Source organism: Panthera tigris, chromosome D1 (assembly GCF_018350195.1).
Source record: "Panthera tigris isolate Pti1 chromosome D1, P.tigris_Pti1_mat1.1, whole genome shotgun sequence".
NCBI lineage: Eukaryota > Metazoa > Chordata > Mammalia > Carnivora > Felidae > Panthera > Panthera tigris.
Window position 1 is genome coordinate 72,383,704 of NC_056669.1, and position 18,767 is coordinate 72,402,470.

Here is an 18,767-nt window from a genome sequence, read left to right on the forward strand (position 1 = left end):
ACAGACAACTTCTGGGAGACCTAGCAGGCCAGCCCAGCCCTGAGCTACAGGCAAGAGTCTTCTCCACATGGTCTTGGACGAGGTTTCTGCGAATTGGCCCCCAATGGTGAGTGGAGGGATAGCAGGCATCTCCAGGGCCACAAACCCAGCTCGCCTCTTGTATTCCTTCACTAACATCCAAAGTCAGTACGTATACGAAGTCACTTTAAGAAAGAGCCTTGGCTAGAACCAGTCCATCGATTAGAAAGCTTAGCGTCAAAATTGGCCTCGCATGGTGCTTCATGCACAAGATGTCTCAATGAATGCTTGCTGATTTCAAATAAATTGAATTAATGTCAGGGAACTGATGGAAGAGATACAGTAGATCTGAAGTTGGGTTCAAAAGCAGGTTATTTTCCATTTTTAAAAATTTGAGGGTGGGCAGAACCCTGATCGAGCACCACAATGGGGAAACACTGGGCAGCTGGAGGACCCAGCCTGGAAGAATAAAGACCACATAGGGCCTTTCTTCTCTCACCTTTGGGGGCAGAGGCAGCCATCAATGGAGTGGCCTGGTTTTAAAGGTAGAGGAGGCAGGGCTCTAAGGCTGCCTTTCCTGAGTAGAGCAGTGGCCACAGTGATGGGTATCTCCCAGCCTGGCTCCAGAAATGCAAATGACTGCCTGGAGACCAGAGGCACCTAGATGGACCTGGAGTCACACCGCCTCCTCAGGTGAAGGACTGATAACCTCTATCTTCAGGAATCAGAGGAAGGAAGGAAGGAAGGAAGGAAGGAAGGAAGGAAGGAAGGAAGGAAGGAAGGAAGTTAGGAAGGAAGGAGGTGGGGCTTTCTGCTGCTAAGTGAGTAGCCCCAAAATGGAACCAAGAATCACGGGAACAGATTATTCTCAAGTGTCTGTAAGGTTCTCAAGCTCAGTATTTCTCTCCCCTCAGGGCCATTTCCTCCAAATGATCCGTAGCAAAATGCTTGCAAAAATGCCCAAGAGGCAGGGGGTGCTGAGGTGAGTTCTCTCATCACAGCCTGGCCAGAAGGGGGGGCTGGGGGGGGGGCAAGCAGGCTGAGTCCCGGTGGGGGAGGAAAAAGCCCCTGGGAAGGGCTCAGAGCCCCACAGGTGAAGGCTCTCAGAAGAGATCAGAGTTCAGAAGGGATGAAGAGTCCTTGGGTCACCTGGAAAAAAAAGGCTCTTCTGTGTTGTTCTTGCAGGGTCTGCTTCAGCTGCTCCACATCACTCTCTAACTTCAGGTATTCATTCCAGGCATTTTCCATCTCCTGTGGGCCAAGAAAATGCTTCTGATTCTTAGTTATCCCCTGACCCCAAGATGGGCCCATGAGCACCTGTGCTCTTGACCACTGCTGACCCAGCCAGGGGAAGAGGAAAGGGGGTTCCCAGAGGGTCTCAGGCAGGCCTGGTACGAGAGAGACAGGGCTTGTCTTCTCATTCCTGCTCTGACCCAGGCCACCTGCACTGTTCCCTCTCCCACACTTGGAGATGCTTTGGTCCCCCACCCCGGCAGAAAGCACCTGCACCACACATGAGATGGACAAATAAAAAAGGAGAAATTCTGACATGCTGGAATTAACTGTACACAGTTCAAGGGAAGGGCCTTGCAGGCTGCTCTGAGAAATGTGGTCCCCTTGGTGTTTCACTGTAGCCATACAGGAGTCACTATATCAAGACTCTTGTCCCGGCCACCAACTCAACTACAGCTGTGAGATAGGAGAAGCAGCCCCCTGCCCAGCCCATCGCGGGGGGTTGGGTGGAGGAATGGGGGCGGGAGAGCGTCTGCCACCCTCCACACCCTCTACACACAGTGGACTCTCTGGAGATCTCCGCCCGGATGTGGACAAGGTCCTCCTGCAGCAACCTCTGCTGGTAAGCAATCTTCTCCAGGTGCTGGGGCTGGTCTCGGTACTGCTCCATCTGTCTGTGCAATACCTCCAGGACGGACTCTAGCTGGTCCTACATCGGGCAAGGGCCAAAGAGCAAGAGGAAAGCAGGACAGTCCCTGAAGGCCTCCCCATACCATGCTAGGAACTAAATAAATCTGCTGGATCTAAGGCTGAAGGACCTACTGCCCAGCTGCAGCCTGAGTCAGGGCCTCTGATTCCAGCTCTAACTCTGCCCACTGGGTGGCCTCCTAGGACAAGTCACCTAACAGCTCTGTGCCTCAGCTTCCTCATCTGTGAAGTGGGTATAAGATCATCCACTCTTTATGGGATAAACTATAAGGATACATGAAAGAGTAGATGGAAAATTCTCTTAAGTTTTATCAGCACATGTTATAAACCTTCAGCATCACAAATACAATGCCTTATTAAAATGCAAAAAAAAAAAAAAAGTATCACACTAAGGGTCCAAGAAACCAAACACTGCAGCCCCTGGCCTGTTCCTCCTCCCTCATCTAGACTTGCTTCCTCCATAGCCCAGATCCTAGGAGGAAAGGAGCTCTAGAAAGTGATAGCCTCTGTCCTATTATAAGTATGGCCACTTTCTCCAAGGCAATCGCCTTGCATGGAATTCAGGGGCCTGGGGTCATCACATACAAGCCAGTGGAGCCCTCCTCTCCCAGGCTAACCTCATGGTGCCTCTCAGGAGAGTTAAGTCAGAGCAGAATTAAGGTGGGGGAGGGGTAGGTGGCACTCGGAATAAGCAGTCTGAAGTCTCCCCAAAAGATTTCCTCCAGGTTTAGGCAGAAACCCTCCTGGAAGCACCCTTTAAACCCACACATTGTTCTAGATAAACAAGTACCTGTTCTGGCTAAATGAATACCTGTGACATGACAGTCCAATCTGTATCTGTGGAAAATACAGAATGACAAAACCCCCTGCCAGCCAGCCCAAGATTATGTGAAACTGATGCATACTTTGTTCTCCTTGAGGGCTCGGATCTTGTCTTCCAAGTCCTGGAGGATCCTGTCTTGTTCACAGAAGATGCTCAGTTTGACCTGTGAGCAAGAACAGGTGGGAGAAGGCCTGGGATGATGAGAAAAGGGCACAACCTTGAAGTGTGATCAGAAGGTCTTTGGCCTTCCAATCCCTCCACACCCCGCCTGAAGCTGCCCGCCCGCCCTGGGTCTGGGGGCAGCAGGCAGCCAGGGGGTCAGCCTGTCACCCTGTTTACTCACGTCAATGTCACTCTCCGCGATCTTCACTGGCTTCAGACTTCGATCCTTGACGAGATCCCTGCCTGTCATCTGGGAGGTGAACAATTTAAAGCAGATTAACCTCAAGGTTCAGGATTAGACTTAGAGAAGGAGAGTTAGCCCCACAATGGACAAGTGTGGAAGTCTTTACAGGTAGGGTCATAGCATGAAAGGGGCAAAAACTCAGATGCTACCTCATTTGTATGCCTGTTTCATTTTAGGGAAAAACCAAAGCCTTTTTGTGATTCAAGAAGCACTTGTAAATTTCTCAAACTAAAGAAAAAGTAGGCATCCAAGATATAGTCTCTGACTGTGGAAGCTTAATTTGCCCAAAGTGAATCCAGTATGAATCCTGGAAGATTTAAAAGACACAGTTTAGCTATCGAAAATGTGACCCCCCAGCCAGGGCAGTGAGGTGAACCAGGAGGAACCAGTGAGCCCCTGGGGCACTGTCCAGCCTTAGTTTAAGGAAGCCTCTTAGCAGCTTACTTCCCCATGAGCAAGGTCAGCCTATCTCATCCTATACCATTTGGGAAGAGAATCTGGTCAAGGGATGAAGGAACCTGGATGGCTGGGGTTTTCAATTGATCCCTAAATAACTGAGGCTAGGTCATACTTGTATAAGTCACAAGTTACCCTGTCCTCTCAAGAAAGGAAACCAAGAAGCAGTAGACAAAAATCACCCAACCTTATGAGCCAGTGGGCATTCATAACATTGTCCATCCTTCCCTTGACCCCATGTGGGCACCATGCTACCATCTCCCACTAACCCTACAAAGCTAAACCCAACTCTTTAGCCCATGTTTTCACTCCCCCCTAATATCCTTCATGCCAAAAGCTGTATGGGGCGGGGGTGGGGGAACTTTTCCACAGATGCACCCCCCTGGCCAAGTCATGGTCAGGGAGACAGGTCAAATATGCCCCATGCAAGGAAGACCATCTTGCTGAACTCCATTTTGCAGATATGACCAAGGAAACAGGGTGGAGTCGATCATAGCTGAGATAGGTGATGTGTATACTATGCAGAGGGTTCCGGTGTGGATGGATAGACAATTGCTGGAGAGATGGCCCTCACTTTCTCCCTACTCCATCTGAGAGGTCCACTAAGTTTGTGAGTGTAAATAAGAAGCAAAAATATATTGGCAAACATCCTCCTTAGAACTCAAGCCACTCATGTGCCCAACTGTCCTACACTCCTTCTTCCTATAATCATTGGCAAATGCGAAGGTCAAGGTCAAGGGACAATGCCATCTCTAGGCCTTGGGCTGAGGACTGAGTCTGGCTGCAGACACACCCCCATCCATTCCTATGCTCCTTTTGATCACACAGTAGATGTCAGGGACAGATGTCTTATTTATCTTGGTCAAGTCAGCCCTGAACATAAAGCCTGGCACACTGGAAGGCACTGGGAAAATGCTTATTGCATTGCAGGTAGGTCAAAGGTAAAACACATGTGGGTCAGTGCTGTAGCATCCTGGAAAAAATAGAACTCCAGCCAAATTCTGCTCTTCAGACTGGCAGATTATGTGTACATACATGTATACACACAGTCACGGAACACATGGACTACTGCCACAATCCACAAACAAACTGCTGGCTCCTGCAAGGACAGAGGGGTAGGAAAGGTGGGGAGAATAAGGATAGGGAGGAGGAGGAGGGGTGGAATGAACCTGGTGAACCACGAACAGCTGGACGTTCCAGGCAGGACTTGGGCCAAACTCAGGGGAACCCAGCAGGTAAAGGTAGGGAGGTCACTCTGTGTCACAGTCCTCCATTAAAGCACAGGACAATGAGCTGGTCTACTCTCCAAAGGGCTGGCCCTTGGCTCACTTCCCAGGAAGAAATCATTTTCAAATTGAGATATGCTGTGGGGATTTTTCCTCCTAGCAAAACTCTTCCCCTGATTTCACTGAAGCTTTTAACAGATGATATCTTTTTGATACTGAAATAGCAAGGCAGAGAATCTAATTGAGCAATGCCTCATTTATCCAGCGCCATGAGGAATGACGTATTCGACACAAAAAAAGGCATTTCGAGAAAGCTGAACCTTTTAAACTTTTTGATGGAAAGGTTTCTAAAAGTAAATCCTACACTGCCTTCACAGAACTGAATATAAATTCAACCTTTTCGGGGATGAATCAGTCATTATAAAAATCAGTAATATGGAATTTCTTAGAAGTTAAGTGTATTAGGACCATTTGCCTCCTGATTAAATTCTTCTAAATTTCTGTGCTTTCATTTCCGTTTTAGATTGACACATAATGTTTCTTTTCTCTCTCAGGATATTAGGTTACTCCCTCTTTTCTAAGAAGTAATTCTCTCTTGTCCCCTTTTAATGGCTGTGGTTAAGGTGCTGTGAGTTAGGCATTGAAATGACTGAGTCTGTTAGGACTGGAGACTCAACAGAGGGACAGTTGCTGCTTTTCCCTAACTCCCTCACCTCCAACTGGGTCTGGTGCCCCTCAGGGGAGGTCCTCCCACACCTGATGTCTCCCACAACTATGGGCCTTAGTACATTAGATGATGTGCTCTCTCTCCCCTCAAAAGATAGTAACCTGATGAGAGGTGGTTGTAGGGACTATGACATATTTTCTCTGTATCCTCAAAGTCCAGCCAGGGCCCACCACATTGAGGATATTTGGGAAGTGTTTGCCTGATGAACCTGTGACCGTATCAAAATCGTATGAGTTGGCTCCTACTCCTATAGGCTTTAGACCATGGGCTTCATGAAAGTACTTACACAGCTCAAAGGCCCTTTAAACTTCTGAATTTAGCTTTGTTCTGCAGTCAAGGCTGCTATGAAATATCCACAAGTAGTATATTACATGTAATTTTCCTTTTAAAACTGTGTTTTGTGACAGCAATGTTTAAATCCATTTGAAATATCAACTATGTGTCTTCAGCATTTCTGTCACCAGAAAAAAGTGAAATTCAGTGGGCACTCATCCATTTGAAAGAGTCTGTGCACCAGAAAGGAACTGAAGGCCACTCAGGCATTTTACCTCCCTTCCACCACATCTCGACACACCTTTTCTCAGGGTTCGGGATGACTGCACATAGCACCTGCCTCCCAACCTGTAGCCTCCCTTGGAATGCTACAAAAGTTGGCTACATTTCAGGCACTACTTCTGCATCAGTCAAAGGGGGGACTTGGGAAAGGGGGTGGCCCATTTTGTTCTAGTCTAGCTCTAGACTGTTTTCAATATCAACACCCTGCCCTGAAGAAGAGCCAGCCTAATCCCAAGGCCATGGTAGAATCTCAGGATATGCCAGAGGCTCCAAGGTGACCAGGAACTGCTAACTCCTTCCTAAGACCTCATGCTTGACTCCAAAGACCACACTGGTCTCTGTCTAGGTCAGTCCTCGGCATGGAGGCAGAGAGAGAATGGGAACACAACACAAGCTGGTGGCAAGCCAGGCAAGCCCCTCCCACCCCCGCGGCAGCACAAAAGATGGAGTCACAGAACACCGCATGTGAGAGGTTCAGCTTGGTGCACCAGCCAAAATGCTGAAGGGAGCTTCAACAGGAGAAAAAAATAAACCGAGATGACTTGCAGGAAGCCTGGGGGCGGTCAGGAGAGCCCCTGGTTAAGCAAGTGATGAAGTCGGCACTGAGCCAAAAGCAATGGAATGGCCCCGCTTGGAGACACAGATCAGATCGTCTTACGCTTCTCCTGGGCCGACAGCCCCGTGCTGACTTCTTCAGCACTTTGTAAAGCACGTTGATCAAAGGTTCATTATTTTTTATCTGTTCCAAACAAAAAGGCAAATATAACAAAACGTAACAGGTGAGACATCAAAAGACACTTGAAGGAGCCAGAATTTGGGGAATCGGTAAGGGGAAACTTTAAGGAGGACGCGTGCTGTGCAGTTCAAATGACTGAGTCTCAGTCTGGCTGTGCTGCTTCCCAGCTGCTGAGCCTTTCCAGATTTCAGATCCCTCACCTATAAAATGGGGGAAAATAAGTTCTGCCTGAAGGATCTTAGTGCAGGCTAGTCTACATGAGAGGGCCAATGTCGGTGCCCATTTCCTTCCTGTTTCTCCTGCAGAAGACAAGAAGGGACTTTGCTTCTTCCTTCGTCCTCCCTCACCTTACACTGCAAGACATCAAATCACTAGGGTGGTGCCATGCGTTAGTCTCATCCCTGCCCCACATTTTCCACCTTCAGTGCCCCAGACCCTCATCTCCACACCTATGTTCATCTAAATAATGATGTCTTACCAATGATCCCAAATGCTTAGAGCTCCTTTGAGGGAACACTGCCCTTACCCACCAAAACAGTGGATCTCAACCCTGGGTGAACACTGGAATCACCCAAGTGGCTTTAAAAAAACTGATACCCGAGTCCTACTCCAAGAGACTCAGATATAATTCGTTGGAGTGGGTCCTTAAAAGCCCCCCTGGGTGATACTGATGTGCAAGCCAAGACTGGGAACCACTACTGTAAAAAGTGGTTCTCAAACTTCAGCATGCTTCAGAAGCACCTGGAGGGGGCTTGTTAATACAGCTGACCCTTGAACTATGGGTTTAAACCATGAAGGCCCACTTATACATGGATTTTTGTTTTTCAACAAAAACAGTACAGCCCTATAAATTTTCTCTTTTCTATGATTTTCTTAACATTTTCTTTTCTCAAGCTTACTTGATTATAAGAATACAGTATGTAATACATATATCATACAAAATATGTGTTAATAATCGATTGTTTATAGTAAAGTAGACTATTAATAGTTGAGTTTTGGGGAGTTAAGTTTTACCTGGATTTTCAACTGCACAGGAGTTGATGCCCCTAACTCCCACACTGTTGAAGGGTCAACTGTATACAGATTTGCTGGGCCCTGTGTTCAGAGGTTCTCACTGAGCAGGTCTGGGGTGAGATCCAAGATTTTGCATTTCTAACAAATTCCCAGGTATTACTGATGCTGTTGGCCTGGGATTACATGTTCAGAACCACTGCTTTGAAATAATGTTTCTCAACCCTGGCCAATAATGTTTCTCAACCATATGGGCCATACATTAGAAACACCTACAGAGTTGTTTATTTGTTTTTAAAGAATAATACCGGAGTATTACCAATTAGATCAGAATCTCTAAGGGGTAGGATCAAAGCGCTGATACTCATTTTAAAAGCCCTCCTGGTTATTCTAGTTCATGGCCAGGATTAATAATCTCTGCTCCAGAACAACAGACTTCAAACTTCTTTGTGCACAAGAATCATCCCAGAGCTTGATTTAAAAAATGCAGAATTCTGGGTACCATTTCCAGAAGTTCTAATTCAACAGAACCCCCAAGATCTGTACTTCAAAAAAAAAAAAAAATCAAGCTCCTAGGTGATCCTGAGGTAGATCGTATCTAGACCACAACTTAACAAACTTTGCTCTAGAAGCTAACTTAGGAAATAAACCCTTAACAGAGAAGCCCTGATCTCAAGCTCAGTCAAGAAGAATCTGGAGGCCAACTGCCCGGAGCCACTGATGACACATCCCTCAACCAGGAACAACAAACAGTCTCTGTGGGGTTGACTGCAACCTGCTCTACCTACAATGACACCACCTGACCAGCAGCAGATACCCTCCCTTCCACCTCCCCTTCCCAGGTGTGCTTCACAGCTGCATAAAAACAATCTAAGCTGTCAATAACAGTGACCACCATACCTGCTTCTTCAGACCTAGCTAGGGTATAGGGTACTGAAAAACAGAACTATGATGCCAGAAATACAATTCAGTGAATACAACTTTAGGGTGGGCAAAGTACATGGTACACAGAAGAAAGAAGGCAGGTGTAAAGTTAGACACTGGGTTCAAATTCCACACACATTACTGTGGAAGTGACTTCTCTTGATACTTGGGTTCTTGGTTAGTAATGTGGGCGGGGGTAATAATTCCTATCTCTCAAGGCTGCTTAGAGGATTAAGTGAGATAATGAACATGTGCCCAAACACTGCCAGGCAGGAACAGATGCTTAATCAAGGTGGAGTCCTTTCCACCCTGGCACCACCAAGTAAAATGCCAGAAGAGTAAACATTTTCCAAAAAGAGCATTAATACAGAGCATCTTCTAAAAGACTAGAATACACCTTTGTTTGATCACTTGGTACAACAGCAGAAATGCTCACTTTAGGGAGAAAAAGTTCCACAACATGTAGGGAAGCAAATACTGATTCTGAAAGCTGAGCATCAGCTGATTGGTGATGGCAGGAGCTTTGGATCCTTAAGCCTGTGGCCTTTGAAACAGGGCCATGGGGGAGCCTAGGCCAACCATGTGGGGATAGGGAGGCTGTTTTTCTCCAGACGGGCTCACCTCCTTCCTCTCCCTGCAAGGACCTCTCACAAGCAGCTGGTCACAGTGGGGCTGTGCTCATTGTTGTCCCCACACCCAGGCTGGGCTACAGGGCCCATTCAACTCTGCCCATAAAGGTCCTCATCTCAGGGACCCCAGCTGAGCTCAGTATCAGCTCATTTTGTCTAGTATGTCTCAATCTCAAGAGCCAATGGGACTTAGGGTTTTCCTGATATAATCACGCATCCCTCTTGTCCTGCAGTGTTCATCTAGCTTCAGTTGCACCCTAGAGACGGAGGGGGGAGTGTTTCACCACAACTTGAGCAGGCCCTTTTAGAAATCCCTCTACTAGTAGCTGCTATCCACTTCTCTCTCTCTTTTTTAATTGAAGTACAGTTGATTTGTCTTAATTCTCCCTTACAGCCACAGAAGACACATGGTAATGTTTTAGAGCTTTGTAGACTGTCTCTATGTCTCCTGAATTACCCAGAACTCTTTCCACCACTCCGCACTGCAGCTGTGCTAACTGCTGCTGTGTTTCTTGTTTCTTCCTAGCAAGACTTCCCATTAGGGAACCCCTCCTTCATTCCACAGGGAGTCTTAGGTTTGCAACTGGCCACCCATGGGGACACTAAGCTGGAAGGAAGTGAACCTGGGTTTGCAGGTAGCCACCTTCCCTGGCCATATGGAAGCAGCCCACACACCAGGGAAAGGAGAACAGTGATGATGCGGCCTGAGCCCCTGGGATGTAGCCCTTGGCTAAAAGAACCAGTATATTCCCTTTTTGGCTTATTCGCAGGCTGATTTGGGTTTCAGACGCCTGCAAACAAAAGAATCCTGCCTAATACACTCCTCAGCGATGGTTCTATAGGCCCTCAACACCTCCGGTTTGCTTCCAGCCCTTTCCTCGTCCGGATCCTGAAATGAGGGAACCCTATACCCCAGCTGGGTTTGAGCAGAGCAGAGCAGGTCCACTGCCTCCCTGATGGGAGTACCCTGTACCTTGGAGAGAGGCCAAGGCAGTACCAACCTTTCTGGCAGCTATGCCAGATAGACAACTCACACACAGCACAAACCCCAGCACCTCCCTGCTGCAAGTGCAGCTCATCTGGGGTGAAAGTTCTCTGAGAGGAACTTAGCAACTGGAGTAACAACTATAAGACTGGAGAACTCTGGTATCAACACAGCTGTTTTCTATCACATGACAACTTCCAGAAAGACTAATGTTCTGGGCATAGGCAGCGCCTAGCTAGTGAAACACCCCAAGGATACATCTTGCCTCTATCACATCAAATGCATTTCTTGGGATAATGACCCCAGCTCAGCTCCATCAGAAACTGAATGCCTTTGGGTCCACAGTGATAGAAGCAGCATTTTAAGAGAGGCTAGGAGACAAGGTGATAAACAGCACAAGTTTCAGATTCCGAGCTATACCTAAATACCAACTCCTCGGGAACTACTTATGTGGCCTTGGGAAAGTCATTTTCTTCTCTGAGCCTCAGTCAGTGAAAAAAAGATAAGAACCACCTTCCTTCCAGGGCCACTCTGGGAGTTACATAAGTTAACAGAAGTAAAACACAGTGACTGTCATACATGGTACCCTCTATTGTTATTAAACTTCTGTTTGGAGTCAGGACATCCAAGGACTCCTGGCTCTGCTCTGCCACCCTGTGCCTCAGCTTCTCTCTTTAAATCCCTTTTAACTCCAATTCTATGATCTTGAAATAAAATCGACCTGAACTGAATCTTCCCTCCAGGACCAACTGTGAGTTTCTGCTATCCAGTACAAACAGGAATCAGGACACAGGTATTTCCTATTCCTTCAGCTCAGGCACGTTAAGCTCTCTCCTGCACTGTGCATCAAGAACTCTGAGGAACGCTTCGGGGTCCACCCATGCAAGGTACATTGTGAATACTCCACAGATACTTCTGGCTGACTGCCTGGCCCCCAGGAAGGGGCGAGAAGAGCCAAGCAGATGGCATGGTGACTGGCTATCTGGGAGGCCAGGGAATGGAGACGAGGTGGTACACAGAGCAGGTGAAGGTGGGTGGACCTCTCTCCAGGTCAGGTGGGGGTGGTGGGCATGGTGGAAGGACCCTGCCCAGGATCAGGGCACAGCAGGATAGGCTGGACTGCACATTTAGCATCCTGAGGCACTGCAACCATACTTAAAATACTCGCTCATTCTCTGTGTGACCTGACTGACACATAAGCTAGAAAATGTCCTGGTTTTGAGAGAACCCTCTTGGTTTTACTCATGTCAGAAAGCCAAGTCTGCCTCTTGTTCACTGCACCTTCCTGTATAAAGAATTAGGAACATGGACAGTCTGCCTCCTCCAGCCCTAGCCACACCACCCTCACCCTGGCTCTCCTTGACTCCCACTGTTCCTGTCCCTTTAATTTCAACCAACTCAAACCCTCTGGCTCTTCAAGGCTACACACACACGCCACCTCCTCCAGAAGCCTTCCCAGAATCGCAGCCCACAGTGATCTTCACTACCTCAACTCTGAGCACTAGGCCAGACAGATCTTTGTAAGCTCATTGTAAACAAGCCTGTGTTATTTTGGGAGACTTTCCTTTTCTAACCCAGATCATTTGGGAGATTCTCAGGGCCAGAGAGTTTCAATTTTTCTCTTGCATCTCCCTTAGGCTTCTCCAGAGCTGATTACACAGCACGTACTCCACAGATACAAAAGTTAACTAGTCAATTCCTAAACAAAGGCTCTGATCTTGTCTCAGTGTAGGGAGGTCCGCCATTGGCTGCCGCGGGGCATAGTGTTCACACTCTTGCTTCTCCAAGGCTGATAACAAACCCCATGTTAGTATATGTGCTGCCGAAGCGAGCACACAAACCCCATGTTAAAAATATCTCAAGCCAGGTACACAGGGGTGCTGGGGGGTGGGGCCTGCCCAGTGGCAGTCGCCTGGGTGTCCTCCTCCAGGCCCTCCCACTCTCTCACACCCACAGTTAATTAAAGGTCACATTCCTTGAGTCTATTTCATGGTTTAGGCATAAGAAGTGCTTTTCACAGTGGGAGCTTTCAGAGAGCTGTGGGAATGACACAATAGCAGCTCTCTTTCACGCAGAATGCCTCTCACACTTGTTCACCAGCTTTCTTGGTTCTCTGCGCTATGAAGGCTGATTTAGAGACTGAAGCTTCATCACCTACAGGGAGGGGCCCAGCGCTCATCTCCTGAATGTGGATGGGAGACTATCCATATGGGAGACCATGTAGGCCTCAGAGTTGCACAATTCCAGGTGGAACCCACTCCCTCAGCAACAAAACCAAAAAAAAAAAAAAAAAAAAAAAACCCACCAAACTACTCACAGCTGATGACACACATCAGTGGCACCCTATGAACCAAACCCAATTCCATTCACACTGGAGGCTCTGAGGAAGCAACCAGTTATTATCTAAAAGCACTTTTGGGTCCTTACCAAGGATAGGAAGAGATCAAGATCTTATGCCCTCATCCCATAAGCCAGAAATCTTACTGCAGAATTATCAAGGAACTGCACCCAGGGTTTGAGGCAATAAGAAATAAAACTCTTCTCATTCAGACAAGAGACGTCTTCATTTGGGATCCAGATTTGATAAGACCCGCACAGCCTTGGCCTTTGAGCTTGGCTTCAATGAGGCTGACACGCTCAGAAAGGTGCATGTCCAAGGGAGGCATGCCTCACGTCCAAGGGAGGCATGCACATGGGGTGCATGTCCTCACGTCATCACTCACCTTTAGGTCCAGGTACTCCAGGTCTTTCTTCAGCTGGAGGTAGGTGTCGTCAGCCTTCAATGGAAGCACACAGAGAAAAAAGCCAGTTATGAACACCAAGGGTTTCTAAAACTCGGGGCTTCATGTGTGAACCATTTACACTGCACAGATTCAGGGTCAAAGAACTACAGCAGGCCAACACATCCGGGTCCACAAAGGAAGCACAAATATCTCAATGTAGCTCAAAGCCCTGTTTCAGCATGGTGGACCTTGCAGGTCACTGTGGAGAAAGCCAGCTGGTCTATCAGTTAGCTGAGGGACAGTTCGGGGGGAACAGGGAGACAGCACACACACCACTAAGACAGCAGTGCAGCTGAGGCCAGTGGTGAGCTCCTGAGACAAAACTAGACAGTCCAGCTAGAAGAGCATGCAATATCTGAGTTAGGGTCCCATGAATCACCAATGCTCCAATCCTTGTCATCAGAAATGACCCTCTCATTAGTGCAGCTAAATGCCTAGAAGGGCAGGGAGAGGATGTGGGGACACAGGTAGGTCCTGACTGACATGACCTTGGATTCCATGATGTTAAGCACCAGCAGCTGCTGGAAGTTTTGGCTCCCTTTGCTCAGCATGGGGCCATGTCAGGAGTTGAGGAAGTTCCAGGGTCACACCTGGCTGCTTGCATTGTCTCTGACAATCTGTTGAGTTCTTCAGTGTAATTACCAGGAGCAGTGAGAATAAGCAAAAGACTCTGATTTTCTAGAACTTGTGTTTCTCATGTAACAGATCACAGAAGCTGTTAGGAAGAGGGGCTGTAAAGGCTTAAGAAAAATGGCTCGGGTACCACTTTCTCAGCAGGATAAGAGGCCTCCCAGCAAACCAAGGCAAGTCAGGGCTGGGGGAGAGGGCCCTGTTTACATCTCTGATGTAACACAAGTAAGCAATGTGAGATGTTCAGGCTGTGCTTTTAAGCATGAGAAGACCTGAAGTACCATTGTCAGGGACACTAAGTGACTTCCAAGATGCTACTTCTATCCCTAAACTGTCCCCTTACCCATCCCTACTTCCCCTTCAGCCCAGTCCCTATACACTTTGAACAGCAGTAAGAGGACTGAATATTATTTAAAATCACCCAAATTCACAACTTAGGGGTTTTGCCTGTGTTCCCTTACATTCATTTTTCCAAGTACGTGTCCTGAGTCCCTCAGGTCTCACTAAAACAGGACAGTTAAGGAAGGTGACAATCCTGTCACTTCCCTCACCTGTCCTCTGACTACTTTTCTGTAGCCCAGAGGGACCAGCCTCGTGTGAACATCTTCTTTAAGTTGCTCAAGATGCCTGGGAGACCAATTCTCTGGTCCCTCCTTTAGAAGCTTGCCTGCAAACCTCCATGTCCTGGAAGGTTTATAACAACACTATGCCAGATAGGACCTGAATTTTGGCTCCAGTCTGCAGGCCTCTGGCTGAGGGATCCCAGGCAAGTCATTTTCCCCTCTAGATCGAGTGCCTCGTATGTGGTAGTAACTCCTGTCCTGCCTAACCTCTCCCAACTTACTGTGAGGTTCACTAGAATAAGAGATGTGAGGACGCTTTATCAGTCGTCAGGGCACTGCCCGGATGAGAGAAGACACTCTGCCTTTTCCCCTCCAGGTTGACACCAACGAAGCACACCTTTCAGCATCCCAAGGAGTGCCCAAGGTGGCAACAAGAATGACAGCCAGCACAGCTCTTTGGACATGACCAGCACACCAGCCTGGCATTAACTACTCAGAGCCAGAGAAGCCACAGTTCGGGTCCCTCACACCACATGCAGTCTCCTCCCCAGCACCAGAGGTGTGGGCCCCACCACCACTGCACAGTGTGTGCCAGTAGCATCCAGAAGCAAACAGGCAGGGAGCAAGGGAAAGAGCCAGACAGCAAATACAGACTAGAGTGTGGGCACGAAACAACACGAGCCAGCATGTCACTCCCTTGCCCCCAGGGGGGCCCCGGCCCTGAGAGAGCCCACCGGCGCTGACCTGGCAGGTGGGAAAGGTCAGCTGGTGCTGCAGTAACTGGCTGACGGCGAGATTTCGCACGCTGGCCAGCCTGGCCTGGTGCCGCCGTAACCGGGTGAGAAGCAGTGAGAGCTCCTCCAGCTGCAGGTGTGTAGACACATCATGAGGAAATTAGCCACCGCAGGAGCACGACGCTATAATTACTCTTCACCCCGGTGCCGGGACAGCACTGATGTGACACCATGAAGTAATTATTGCATTAATTCTGTCATCAGGACAAACAAAGGCACTGGCAGAAAAGAGGCTGCAGGAAGCGGGGGTTTTTTGTTGTTTTTTTTTCTTTTCAGGAAACAGCAACCAACAGTGAAACCTCACCCAGACTCAAGCTTTGAAGACAAAGTTAACTAAGCAAAGCAAAGACCAGGACGAGAGGAGAGGAGCTAATGGGAGAAAGTCGGGTGGCTGGAAAATGCTGCAGGCAAAAAAATGCTGCCTCAAAGAAAGGAAAAGCCCACGTTTTCCTCCACTTCCCCCAAGCTCTTCCTCTGATCTGGGGACCCATGCCAACTGGATAACATGGAGCCAGTCATTCAATTTCTCTGAGTCTCAGTTTCCTCATTTCTTCTTCTTTTTTTAATATTTATTTTTGAGAGAGAGAGCGAGTGCACGCGCGCACACACAGGGGAGGGGCAGACAGAAGGGGACGGAGGATCTGAAGTAGGCTCTACCCTGAGAGCAGAGAGCCCGATGTGGAGCCTGAACCCACGAACCATAAGGTCATGACTCAAGCCAAAGTAGGACACTTAACCCGCTGAGCCACCCACAGGCGCCCCTCAGTTTCCTCATTTCTAAAGTGGGGGTTGACAGCTGCCCTGCACACTGCATTTGACTGGTGTGGGGTGGGGGTGGGGAGAGCAAACTCAGTGAGGTGGTACTTCGCAGGCTGCATCGCGTTCGTAGGGGTGGGGGTGGTGGGGAGAGGAGGAGTGGCTTACCGATTTTCCATGTAAACTGGGAGCGCTGACAGTGTGGGTCATGTAGCCCATGGAGGGCATGGAGCGTCGGTCCACATGAGAAGAGTTCTACGGTGGAGAGACAGGCAGTCACCCTGCGGTCCAGAACCTCTGCCCCTCTCCACCAGAACAGGCTGCCACACAGCACTGTCCCTCTTCATCTGTGAAATGGGGCTCCACATCTTTCTCACCAGGATATAACAGTGTAAACTGGGAAAGCCCCTTGGAGAGATAAAGCTGAAGTTGGGGTTATTAAAAATTATTGAACCAACTGAACACAGGTATCTTTTCTGCCTTCCAAGCTGCAAGGAAGCAGACTTCCAGTTGTGTGGTTCTTCATCTCTTATTCTCATCTGTGAAGCGGGCATGATAAGAGCACCTACATCAGAGGGCTCTTGTAAGCATTAAAGTCAGGCCTTTTGTACTACACCTGGCCCTAAAAGTACTGCACAGGTATCACCTATCATTATTCAAAATTGCTCAAATTTGTGTTTAAACCACGTGAGGGTTCAAACTGAGCATTAGGGCTGAACCCCAGCTGCAGGGCAGCCCTCCAGAGTCTCACCTTGGTGGTGTGGCCCCGGGCCTTGCTGGGAGAACCCCCCAGCGAGATGTCCACACTCCTCCGCTGGTCCGGCGGCTTCACGGTGACCCTCTCTGCCGGCGTGTGTGGCCGCCTGGGTGGGAAGGCCCTCGGGGGGCCCGGAGGAGGGATGTCCGAGGGAGACGGAGGCACAGAGATGGAGCGGGGCACCTCCAGCATGCTCCTGCTCCGGCCCTGGTCAGGGAACTCTGGCGAGCCAGCACAGATGGGCGCCGTGGGGCTGCCGTGCCGGAACTGCTGGCGCTGCTGCCACTCGTAGAGCTGCCACACGGTGCCGTCCCGGTGTGCCCTGCGCTCCTCGCTTGACATCTTCAGGTGGCTGGCTCGGTCCTGCGCATACTTGTAGTCACTCGGCAGGTTGCGGGGAGGGGGCGAGGAGCCCCCTGAGGGGTGTCGGGTACTCTTAGGAAGGGTCTGGTAGTTTTCCGGGAAGGACAGGGACTGGCTGGGGCCCTGGCGGGGAAGGGTCTGGTCCGGTGGCAGGCTGAGGAGAAAGGAAAAAGGAGAAAAATGGGTAAGATGAACAGCATGACATCTGCCAGGTGTTTGGAAACATAGTTAAGTAAATCCACAATGCCAGGCACACGAGGGAGCCCGCTAAGAACCCCAAAGAACAATCAATGCAGACCCCAGGACCTCAGTCACTCCCTCCCTTTGCAGAGGACTCCAAAACCATTGTTCTCCAACAACCTTGGAATATCAACCCCCCTTCCAAGCAACCCGGCTGCCCCACACCCACCACTTCAAGTGCAAGATGAGGGAACCTGCCTCCTCCTCTCCCTCCTGCTGTTCATCAGCTCTTCCAAACAGGTGTGCCTATTGCTAGGAAATGCCTCCTAATTCTCTGGGTCATAAAGACTTGCCCTCTGCTGGTATCCTCACATCAAGTTCTGGAGGTTCTTAAAGGAAGTGTCTGGTACCAGTTCTTTTCTTTTTCTACTACTCTAGTCCAGACACTGATTAATCATCTTCCCCCAGACAACTCAGACTTTCCTAACCAGTGTCCACACTGTAGACAGTCAATTGCTTGGGTCCAATTACTGCCTTGCTCCAAAAAGTTCAATGGCTCCCCACCGCTTACAAAATAAAACCCAAACCCTTTAGTAGTCACCACTCTCTAGCACCTGATCCCAACCCACCTTGCAGTCCTGCTGTTTTCTCACTGCTTCTCCAACCAGGACCAGGACTGGGCTGGGGCAGGTCAGGCATCTAGAGCCCAATAGCTAGAGGTACTTCCGCTCAGATGCATAGATGCATCCCTGCACTTGCTGGAACCTGGGACTAAGAGCCTCACCCTAATCCCATCTGGCCTCCTACACACCCGGACAGCTTCTCAGAGTGGAAAAAGCAAAGATAGCTTGACCCGGGTTTGGATGCTGGCTCTACCATCCACTGGCTATATGACCCTAGGCAGCTTACCGGACTGCTCTGAGCCTCAGCTTCCTCCTTGCAGAAACTTCTCCTTATTCTCATATTATTGTTCTTGCCTCCCCTATCTGTATGGGCTCCCCTTGCCCTATTCATCCAAATCTCACTCATTCTCCACAACACTGTCCCATGACCTTTACACGGAGGCCGTCAGCAATACTGCAGCTCTCAGGGCTCCTGCTCTGCTCTGACCTAGTGACTATGTGGTAGGAAACTTGTCCAAGGTCTTTTTATTGATGTAACCTTTTCATCCTCATAAGGCATCTCCTCCCCAGCCAAGCTGTAAATCCTCGGAAGGCAGGAACTATGTCTCACATTCTGTGGTAATGTCCAGGGTTGAGAAAGTCCTGATGCATAACCAGCCAGATATTGTTCTAAGCCAGTGCTACTCAAAGTATGGTCATGGATGGGCAGGCAGCATCAGCACCTGGGAACTTGTTAGAAATGCAGGTTACGGAGCCCCACCCAGACCTGCCAAATCAGAAACCCTGGGGTTAGAGTCAGGCCTCCTGTGTTCTAACAAGCCCTCTGGGTGGCCAAAGTTTGAGGAGTGCCGTTCTAGTTGTTCTTAAATTCATCTTAAATT

The 18,767-nt window shown here is 49.0% G+C and overlaps 1 protein-coding gene across 3 annotated transcripts in view; it reads right to left on the reverse strand.

Moving 5' to 3' along the window:
* Positions 1-18,767, reverse strand: part of PLEKHA7 (pleckstrin homology domain containing A7) — a 219,311-nt gene that overhangs the window by 22,178 nt on the left and 178,366 nt on the right. For 2 of the 3 annotated variants that reach the window (XM_042958733.1, XM_042958732.1), the window contains exons 11-17: positions 16,715-17,237; positions 16,132-16,218; positions 13,161-13,214; positions 3,126-3,194; positions 2,865-2,945; positions 1,811-1,960; positions 1,168-1,269 (exon numbers count right to left, since the gene is read on the reverse strand). In XM_042958733.1, coding sequence (XP_042814667.1) covers positions 1,168-1,269; positions 1,811-1,960; positions 2,865-2,945; positions 3,126-3,194; positions 13,161-13,214; positions 16,132-16,218; positions 16,715-17,237 — 1,066 coding nt within the window. Of the gene's footprint in view, positions 1-1,167; positions 1,270-1,810; positions 1,961-2,864; positions 2,946-3,125; positions 3,195-6,810; positions 6,892-13,160; positions 13,215-16,131; positions 16,219-16,714; positions 17,238-18,767 lie in introns of all 3 variants that reach the window. The other variant, XM_042958730.1, reaches the window with a different exon arrangement.